Below are 10880 nucleotides of genomic sequence, written 5' to 3'. Positions count from 1 at the left end.
CACACACACACACACACACACACACACACACACACACACACACACACCCCAGATGACAGGGACTCACTTCAAATGTCAGCGCTTCCCTAGCTCCCAGCGCTGGAGTAACATTTTCCTCTTTGTAATCTCCAATTATTCAATAATTAACGGTAACGATGTACACGATCAGAGAGAGATTTTCATGCGCAAACGTCCCTTTTGAAACAGCAGTGCCTGGATGCCACCACAAGCCCTGCTGCTCCCACACACACACGGCCCAGGGGTCCCGGGGCCCAGGGACACTGGGGCCTCCTGGGGTGCAGAGGGCTTGCCCCCCAACAGGCCGCACAGGAAAGTCTGCGGGGACCACTCTCTAAACGACCCTTAAGAGGAGGTCAGCGTCTGGGTGGCAGTCATCTTGGTTCCCTGGTGGCACCCATGGCAACCCCCCCCATTAGTTCTCACAACGTCCCGTCAGTGAGGCTGAATGCTAACGAGTTCCCAATACAAAAATATATTTGCAAAAAATGAAAAAAAATACATTTATAAAAATATCACTGCCCAAGGAGGGAGGTGAAGGGACGCATGTCTGAACGCAGAACCACAGCCAAGATGGTGAGTCTGGCTGGTGCTGGGGGTTTCCAGCATCCGGACCCACAGCCATGTCCCCTCCTCCTCTTCATGGTGCCCCCGATTCAGTCAGTGAGTGCTGTCCCGGTGCCCAGTCCCATCTGAACCTGGTTGGGGGGTGCCCCTGGAGAAGACTATTGCACTTTGGGCCCCCGTTTGTTGCATGCCTCCCAATGTCCATTGCCTTGGGCATATTTCCATATGAATTCTCACTTTGGCCTCGAGACTTGCCTTGGCCAGAGGGCAACAGCATCTATGATTTGAGATTCTGCTTAAAACATACTTGCCCTCCTGTGAGCTTGGAACTCTGAAAGCAGCAGATAACCCACTGGCCCCTAACTGCCTGCCACCCACCAAACCAGAGAGTGAGGCCATTCCAGGGCATCCAGCCACCAGCTGGCCAAAGCTAACCACAGGAGCATGAGAGTGAGCCCACACCTGCGGAGCAGCTCCAAAGACCCTCAGCAGACAAAACGCGGGCTGTGCTAAGCGCTGTGTCTGGGCGGTTTGTTACACAGCAAAAGCCAACCAAGACACTACACAGCAGTCTTCAAGGTCCCTCTGAAACGGCAGTCGTCACCCCTCAAGCAGGAAGGGCCTTGTGCTGGCTTATAGGATGCAACTATTGTCCTTTTTGCATAAAATGAATGCCTAAATCAGTGGTCCTGACCTAAAGATGTACCACATTCAGATTTCAGATACCTTAAAACATAAAAATCATGTATGGCATCGTTAAACTTAAAAATAACATGAGTGTGGCACAAGACCTGCAGGACTGGGAGCCCTGAGCGTGACCACTGGTGTTTGCCCACAGGGATCTGCATCAGGAACACGGGGACCTAGCCGACGGGAAAGGGAGGAAGAGCCAAGAGCTGAACCATAGGGTACGGAGTCACTCTGTGGTATGCGCCACGGACACAAGCATGGAGAGCCCACAGAGTTCTTTCTTCAGACAGCGGCCCGAGTACTTGGAGGGCCCCAAAGTGGCAGTGTCTGCAGGCACCTGACGGATGCAGGGGAGCAGAGCCACGTCAGTCCTACAAGGGGGACATCACCACATGGGATCTCTCCTGGAAGGGCACAGCTGGCCATGTGGGGATGGGGCACAGAACAGACCTCAGGCCTGGGATACCAGCGGGAGGCAGGGGCGGGCAGGCTCAATTAGGTAATGCTACGCTATTTTTTGACTTACGACATTAAAAACATGTATTTCTTTGATAACATTTTTAAAAAATTAAAAATAACATAACTAACTCCCAAAACGGCAAATCTGGATAATGGTCTTTTTCATCATGTATGCAATTCCGGTTGATGAAATAGTTAACAATTTTCTGGGCACAAACACTCACCACCCCCAAACTCACACTCTCCTCTGCCTCAGTGATGCCACGCCCTTGGGACCCCGTGGCGCAGAGAACTGACTGTCCAGGACAGAAGTGGACACGGTGCCCGAATCAGCCACGACCAGCAAAGAAACTGCATCACAGACAAGTGTGACCTTGAGCATTGAAGCTTACAAAAGATCTTATTTACCCGAAGTTAGCAATTTAAGTTATAGTTTAAAAACTATTCCCTTTTTAATCATAAAATCCTGTGCAAATTCACTGATGATTTAATGACAGGAATCAGATTGTATGTTCAAGAAATCTGACAAACACCACTGCCAAATGTCACCCACAATATGGAGGCTTACGAAGAGAGCTTCAATCGTCCGAACGGAAGCCAACTGATGTAGTGACACAATCACAGAGAGGTTAGACAGCTTTTACGATCTCCATTTTATGTGAAAAAATAAAACAAATGTGAACGCCTGGGTGGCTCAGGCGGTTAAGCTTCTGCCTTTGGCTCCGGTCCCAATCCCGGGGTCCTGGGATTGAGCCTTGTTTCGTGCCTCTTGCCCAGTGGGGATTCTGCATCTCCCTCTGCCCCCACCCCCACTTGATCTCTCCCCTCCTCACAAAAATAAATAAATAAAATCTTAAAAAAAATTTAAAAAATGATTAAAATGCAGAGAACACGTAAACTTGAGATTCTCCCTGTGTTTTTGAAAACCAGGCTTAGAGCCACATCTGTGGAAGGGGGCAAATCTGGGGGGCCACATTTGTGAGAGCCACATCTGTGGGGGCAAATCTGTGTGGGGGCTGCATCTATGGGGCACCCACATTTGTGAGAGCCACATGTAGGGGGGCTCTAACACCTCTTAGAGCATCCAGGCCTGTGGGTGAGGGGAGCTCTTGGGGGGACCCCTGGCATGAGGAGCACCCCGACAGCCAGGTGCTCCCTGCATGGCTGTGTGGCACCTGCTCTGGAGCTTGCACGTGCTGAGGTGAGGACTCAGGAAGGAGACCCTTCCATCTCCAGAGCAGTGACATGAAGTCCGGAAGCCCCAGGGGGGACACAGGGTGTCAGGGAGGCCAGCCCCACTCCAGGCAGAGGGCCCAGGCAGGGGGGCAGCCTGGCCTTGCCCTGAGGTGGTGGCACTGACCCCTCCCAAGGGTCTTCCTGGTTCTTGCTTCCTTGTCGACCCGATGACCCCTCTCATATGTGGGTGGGCCTTGTCTCAATTTCTCACTTTCTAGTCAAAGCTGCAAATTCAGCTGGCACATACATCTTTCTCAAATCCCAGTCAGCACAGAAGGCCGCTGCCACCAGCTGGGGTACGGTCTCCCAGCCGCACGCTGTGTGCAGGGCAGAACGCAGCCCCCGAGCTCTCCCCCCAGCCAGGCGGGGACTGGACCCGCAGGGCAGCCAGGGCCAGACGCGAGGCCGTGCGTGGGAGGGGCCGCACAGTGCGGAGGTGGGGGGCACGCCAGGATAAAGGACCTCCGGGGGCACACGGGGCCGTGGCCGTGAGAGGGGTGGCCCAGGCTGGGCAGGTGGGCAGCATGTGCTAGCTACAGGAGAGCCAGGAGTCTGCTTTTAGGGCTCGCAGACAGGGATGGAGGCCACTGCATGGGCTACAGGTGGCCACCGGGAAGAACTCCAACAACCGTGACTTCCAGCTGGCAAGCGACCATCTCCCAAGGCCAGGCTCACAGAGACCCCTCTCCTGGCCCCAGACACCAGAGGCACATGGCCGCGTCCAGCCAAGCGCACCCAGGATGGGGCCTGCAGCAGGACGCAGCCTGGCCACCAGACAGGCCAGCTGCCAGCCGCAGGCCCGCGTGTTGGGTAGAGGAAGGGCCCGGTACCTGCTCCTCTGGACCCCTCCACTGCTCCAGCCCAGACCCAAGTGCACTTTTTAAAAAGCAAAGCCTCATGATGGCCGGTGGTGGGCCGGCATGCACGGAGGCCAGTGCCGCCTCTTGTGACACAGGACCCCCGGGCTGCTCGGAATTCTACCGTCAAAACCACACAGCCTGGGCTTCCGGCAGCTCAGGGACCCACCCCGGCCTAGGCTTGTTCTGCGCTGACCCAAGGAGGCCAGCCTAGTCAGGGGGAAAGCAGCAGATGCAGCAACCGCAAACCCACACCCCAAACACCAAAGCAGCGGTCAGAACTCCCAAGACCTGGGGCCTGCTGTGCAGGCGGCCCGCACACGCGGCTCCCATAAGGCCCGAGGACAGAGCTTTGGAGATGTGCCTTTGAAAGTGCTCACACATGGCTGGGTGCCTGAGGAGGGGGGGCCAGCTCAGGGGCACCCCGGGCCTGTGACACAGTCCACTGAGCCAGGTGACACTGCTGGGCGGCCTCACCCAGCGAGTCCGCCAGCAAGCCCACACACCGAACCGACACCACTGGCCCTGGCACCCTGACCTTTCCCTCACCTTCTCAACAGTGATTATTAAACAAATACTTTGCGCAGTACTGGGCGTATACAAGGAGAGGAGGCTGAGACCCTGGGATGGAAGGAATCACTGGGTGGAAGCAGAAACAGACAGATGCACCGTGCAGATTCTGCATGGCACCGGCTAAAGCCCAAAAAAGCCAAGGCTCAGCTGAGCAATGTCTGCCCATGGGCCGTACAGATCTCCATTGGAAGGGCATCTTGGAAGCATCCAGTAGCACCGCGTGTGGGCTCTTAATCCTCCACAGGCGTGCTTTACCACAGAAGCCACCGAGTGCATGTGGCCACAGAGGGCGTGAAACTCAGCCGGGCCAGCTGGAGACGTGCTCTACGTAGATGGTCCACGACGGTTTCCAAAGACTCAGTGCGAACAACATTTTCAATATTGATTACACATTGAAATATCTCAGAAATATGAGGTTAAATAAGATATATTGAGATTAGTTTTACCTTTTGGTAGCCAGGCTCCCAGTGGTCCGCACTGATCCCTGCCTCCTGGTATTCCCCCTCGTGTAGGCCCCTCCCAGGATGAGCCACGGTTGGTCTGCACGACCAGTAGAATAAGGGAGGGCAGTGAGTAGGTCACTTCCAAGACCAGGCCACAGGAGACCTTGGGGCTTCCACGTCGGACACTTGGGCTGTTCACTGTGGGGGGCTTTGTTGGGGACGAGGCCTGAGCCTCCTGCCCATGACCACGTGAGTGAGCCTGCAAATGGGCCCCACAGGCCTGACCGTGGCCTCACGAGGGACCCCAAGTCACGGCCACCAGCTAGGAAGACCCTTGTTCAGACCACAGAAACTATGAGATAATGCATGTGTTTGTTTTGTTTTAAATGGTTAAGTTTGGGGTATTTTGTCACACAGCAACAGATTACTTATACAACCTGGGGTTTTCGGCTCTGTTTTAGGGTGGCTACTGGAGAGTGTAAGATTACCTTTGGACTTTTAATCTGCCCGCCTGTATCTATGGGATGGTGTTGCTCTACATGGTTCTAAACACAGTGGAGCGTATCACCCTCACAGGTCATCTGTCAACAACATAATACAACTTTGCTACACGTCACCAACACATGGTTCTTTCCAACACATTTAATTTTAACCCTGGGATCAGACTGCATATTTACAGAGACTACATATCAAAAAAAAGATCTGCTTGTTTCTTAATAAATTTAAATGCAAAGAAAATATTAGTATCTTTTTCCAATTATAAAGGATCAATGAGAGAAACTAAGAAAAGACAAGTTCCAAGAAGAAAATAAAAATGCTTTGTAAATACACCACTCAGAGGTGATCACTGCTAATATTCTACTATTCCTTCTTGCTGGTAATTTGTCTATTTGGGGACATAGCTTGTATTTTTGGATGAAAGTGATGACAAGCACGTCCCCTCTCTTAAGTCCGCTCCTGCGCCAGTGACTCTCCCACGACGCGCCAGCCATGCCACAATTTACCCGACCAGCGTGCTGCTGCTGGACTCGCGGGCGCCTGGCAGTTTGGTCTTGGCACAGCGAGGAGCATCCTGGGTGTCCCTGTGTGTCACCGTGTGGGAGCACGCCTCGGCAGCGGCTTTCCCACGCCACAAGGAGCTTGGCATTTGGAAGGCTCCTGCAGGTGCGCAGGTGCCCTGCCAACCGACTTACTTTTATGTGCTCGTGTAGCTGGGCCTCGTGTTGCCGGGAGAGCTGCTCGTGCTGCCTCTGGAACTCGGCGATGAGGATCTGCCTCTGGAGCTGCTGCTTCTGCTTGAGGGCCAGCAGCTCTTGCTGCAGCTGCTGCTCCCGGAGGGTGGGCTCTGCCACGGGCAGCGCAAACTGGTGGTCCAGGCGGAGGTCCATGGGCACCGCCGGGGGGGCGACCTGCAGAGGCAGTGCGGAGGCCACATCCACTGTGGGAGAGAGCACAGCACAGAAGCGCCGGTCACTGCAGTGGCACGGCGTCCCCAGGCCCCTGCCCCCGCCCTCCCCCACGCCACCGGCCTCCGTCCAGGGTGCCGTGCGCTCGAGCATGGGGGACACGCGGGACGCCTCTTCCCCCAGTCTTGCTTGACGGGCTCAAAACGCAGGACCCGGGGGGCCTTGGAGGCCTTCCATTCCTCAAGTGCAGAGATCGCAAAACCGAGGGGCAGGTCAGGCCAGGGTACATGCTCACACAGACACACGGCCCACCCCACCCTCCGCCACGAGAGGCCCCTACGCAGACCCCACGGCTGTCCTGACGTCATTTCTGAAAGTCAACAGAGAGAGAACGAAAGAAAATGGTTCTAAGGAGAGCTGAACGCCAGTGAGGGGAGGGGCAGCCTGGCCTTCCTTTTCTCCATCTTTCTCATGAAGCTACTGAGGACTGTGTGCAGGAACCACAGGACAGTGTGCGGCCCCTCAAGTGGTCCAGATAGAGGCTTGGCGGCCAGCACGTTTCCATGGAGAACGTGTTTACCGACCGCAGCCGATAACCGCTTCCCCGGCTCGCCTGCACAAGCACGCTCATCAGGCTATGGGCTTCTCTACAAGGACCAGAGAAATGGATTTTCTTCCCGGGACTACTGCACTGCTGAAAAAAAGCTCAAATGATTTTGATTAGAAACAGAAGCTAAATCAATCTTAATGCTTACAAATCAATACCCAATTACAGCGAGGAAAAGCACGCAGAAAGTTTGAAATTACGGCCATCACGGAAGAGGCTGGGGAGGAAGCTCCTTCCACACAGCTTCACGTCTGAGTGCACAGGCACGCAGGAAGGCCCTGCCCAGAGACGCCGCGACGGTGCTCCTCAGACTCGCTGACGAACAGCCCCTCGGGCTCTGCTCACAAAATCCCCTAAGGAGCTGCAGTGGCAGCCCAGCCACCTGAGCTCCGCAGCATCCGGCCGCACACAGGCCCACAAGCTCCCGTCCCTTCCAGAAAGCTCCCCTACAACCTGCTCTGGGCCCGGTTCCTCAAGTGGCACACAGCAGACTTGGGGGTCCGGGGCAGGAGACTGAGACCTCACCCTCCACAGAGCCCAGCACTCAGGTGGGAGAGCAAACGCAACAGACACGGGCCACCAAGGACCAGTTCCGTGCCATCAGGGCCCCTCCGCCGGCACCCTCTGAAGGTCGGGCCACATTATGCAGCTGACCTTGTTCCAGCGTCTCCCAAACAGATGTCCCGGCCACAGGGCCCTCCAGTTCCAGCCATCACCTGCTTCCTTGGGAAGTCCGTCCTCCACAGCCTTACAGGCCAGACTTTCTGGTAAAATGGCCCATACGTGGAACCGCCCCTCAGGACACAGCATTTCTGTGGTCACGGCCCAGGTAGCAGGTGCCACGCCGGCCGTTCTGATGAGGCAGGGCTGGGAAGCCCTGGGCCCTAAGTCACCTGGCCTCTCTGAGCCCCAGTGTCCTGGATGGGGGTGGGCCCTCCGGCTCCTTGACAAAATCGCTGTCTCTCCCACCCCCAGGCCCCAAAGCCAATCTGGCTACTGCCCTGGCCCGGAGCTCCCCGAGGCTGGCAGGGCCAGGCTGACAGAGGCCCCAGGGCCTGGGCCCGTTTCCCTCAGGAGGGGGCGGGGGTGGCTCACCCTGGACCACGGGGCACAGAGGGAAGAGACAGAGCAGCCCAGAGGGTGGTCAGGAAATACTCGGATCCGAGCACCCTAAGAAAGTATCTGATTCTCCTGTTCCCTGAGCCCTAAGACGGCCGGGTAATACCAGTGGGCTGCTTGTCTTCCGTTTCTTCTCCCAATTAGTGAAACGCAACCCTCAGCTGTTTACATGGATTTCTAACAGAGTCTCAGGCTTGAGAGATCAAGAGGGTTTTAGCTGCTATTTATGCGAGATAAATCTACACAAACTCTTTTCAGGAACAGGACCGGGTGCAGGGGCATCCCACCCACCCCACCACACGTGAGCCGGTAAAGACTGGATTTTGTCAATTTCCCGTATTTTCTTGATCATTTTTAGTATGAAATACAGAAAAACAGGAAAACTATATAAATAGCTCCAGTTTTATAAAACCTCCATATTTCCCCCCCCTTGCTTCAGACTTTCTTTTAAGGAATAAACAGGAGGGCAGGGAGGGCAGCTCAGTGAGCAAACACAGAGGAAAGGAAGCAGGACTCGGCTTCTTACAGGAATTTGGCCCATGCTCTTCTTTCCCAAAGGGGCGTATTATTCCTCGTCCACATGTGTGACGGGGCTGGATGCCTCCTAAAACATCGTGACTGGGGTTGGCTAGTGGGCTTCGCCCTTGCGCATCCACGGTGGTCAGGAGGCGGTTCCCAGGGACCTGCTGTATGCCTGCCCACCTCGCAGACACAGGGGAGCCAGAGGGCATGCCGCCCCACCCCCCCGCCTAGTCAGCCTCTGCTTTCTGAGGACAAGCCTGACTCGGTGTTTCTAGGTTACACACACCACAGGGGCGCTGAGCCACACAGCCTGCGACCGCTGGAGGGAGAACACGCAACTCCACCTGTACAGGTAAACGCAGCCCCTAATCTCTCTCACTCTGCTTGCCTGGTTGGCCTGCCACGTTTCAGCTTAAGGAAGGAACCACAGAGAGTTCACGAAATAAGCCCGCTGCCCTGCACCTGGTAAGCTGCAATGCTTCATCAGCCCCCGTGGCGGGGCAGGTCAGGAGTGACCCCTGCTGCAACATGGCCCGAGGTGACAGAAGATCCTCCCTGTAACAAGGCCGTCCCTGACACACTGGGCAGAAGCCCCATCTGCTGCTCACTCTGGTTTCTCCTCTCCTCGTTCTAATTGTTCATAGACAGGGTCTGGGGACCATCTGATGCTGAACATAAAACACCTTTTAAGGGAGCCTTTTTATTAACTTCAAAAATATGATAGGCCGAACTTTTGCTGAGGAGGCGTGTGGGGCCTCCTGCTCTGTGCCAGGCGCGGGGCCGCAGCAAGAAAGCAGAGCAGAGAGGGCGGTGGGCCGACGGCAGGGCTGGGGGAGGGTCCACACTGGGGCTGTGTCTCCATGAGCCTCACGGCAGGGCATGAGCAAGGGCCCAGGGGTCAGGGCATAGGTGGAGGGTCATGCGGACACAGGGTGAGTGGGTCCAAGGGCAGGGCTAGGCGGGGGCCGTGCTGGGACAAGCCGGGCCGCAGACGCAGAGGGGTCGGCCATGGGGTGCAGGCCGCAGGGAAGCGTCGGGGGCATGGGAGGGCACGGTAGGCAGAAGCAGCGCTCAGGGGGCAGGACAGGCTGTTCCCATGGTCCCTTCTCAGTGACAGGGCATCGCGGGCTGTGCATACCCAAAACATGCAAGCTGAGATTCACTCTGTTTCCTCAAACTTGTCCCAGATTCTTTGGAGTCTGGAATCACAGGGCATATTCCAGGGAAACACTCCATGGCAGTCCCTGCTAGTCCTTGGGCACGGTGGAAGCTAGAGGATGCTGGGGCGGTGAGGGGCCGGCGGACGGCGGGGAGGGGCGTTGGCGGGTGCAGAGGGTGAAGAGCCGGGGCATGGGCTGATGTCAGCAGCTGCATTCCCCAGTTCTCAGAAAGGGAGGGTGTACTGCCTCAGTTTACCATTCTGAGGTCTCACCTAAAACTTCACTCTTCTGCTCCAGACAGTGACAAGCAGAGCAGACAGAATGGACAGCTAGTCATGACCCACATCGGCTACACCACAGCCAGCTCCTGCCATTTCCTCCCATCGGAAAACAACACTGCGTTTATAGGTAGACACCAAAGCAAACCCCGGACCTGCTGCAGGACAAGGAGAGCCTCCCGAGGCCTCCTGAGAAATGCCGCCTCCTGGCTCCTGGAGCCCCGCAGTCAGGCGGCCAGGGGGCGGGGGAGGTGGCCGGAGCAGAGCTGTCCTCAGGCCCGCCCTGCACGCCAGCCGGGGGGGGGGGGATCACGGCCACAAGCCCCATTCATCCCTGTCGCTGGCGGGTGCGTCAAACAGGACTCGTACTATTTCGGTATCAAAAACTATTTGAAATGCCATGAATTCTCAACAGAAGCTGCTAGTGCTTCTGACCCAAAGCGCCCTGAGGAAAACAATACAACCCTCTCTACTTAAAGAATGCAGCATCAAAACAAAAAAGCCTGTATTCGCATGAATATTTTATGTGGACTAGAAAATTGCTTTTATAGGTTGTGCCTTGAGAAACATATTAATACAATCAGACTCCTGACGTCAGTAAAAGCACAAAGACGATATTCAGCGTTTCAATACCAAACGGCAAGCCTGTGCTGTGAATTACAAGTTCTCAATCAGAAACAGAAAAAAATCTGTTAGTCTGTTTTTAAATAAATGACCATAAAAAAGGACACTGTAATTTTCCATTACGTGCTTTAGATCCTCTTTCCTTAAGCGCCACTTCATGCCACCATATACATACAAAATAAAGACACGCACCATTCTCTAGGAAACGCGGCCAAAGTTTAGGGTCTATTCAAGTAAAGAATGATTCATTCACATCCAGGGGAAAAGAATAGCTATTTCAGCTATGTAACTGTGATCTCCTCTTACTCCGACATTCTGTCC

The 10880-nt window shown here is 55.2% G+C and overlaps 1 protein-coding gene across 13 annotated transcripts in view; it reads right to left on the bottom strand.

Annotated features, from left to right (window-relative positions):
• The window catches only part of HDAC4 (histone deacetylase 4), a 258026-nt gene that overhangs the window by 109379 nt on the left and 137767 nt on the right, over nucleotides 1-10880 (bottom strand). For all 13 annotated transcript variants that reach the window (XM_025888741.2, XM_073905783.1, XM_073905787.1 and 10 more), the window contains one exon: nucleotides 6037-6281. In XM_025888741.2, the coding sequence (XP_025744526.1) occupies nucleotides 6037-6281 (245 nt within the window). The remainder of the gene's footprint in view (nucleotides 1-6036; nucleotides 6282-10880) is intronic.

This window comes from Callorhinus ursinus, unplaced genomic scaffold (genome assembly GCF_003265705.2).
Source record: "Callorhinus ursinus isolate GAN/ISIS: 27379988/994484 unplaced genomic scaffold, GSC_fseal_2.0 scaffold2, whole genome shotgun sequence".
NCBI lineage: Eukaryota > Metazoa > Chordata > Mammalia > Carnivora > Otariidae > Callorhinus > Callorhinus ursinus.
Note: the sequence above shows the minus strand (reverse complement) of the source record. Positions and strands in the feature narration are given on the sequence as shown.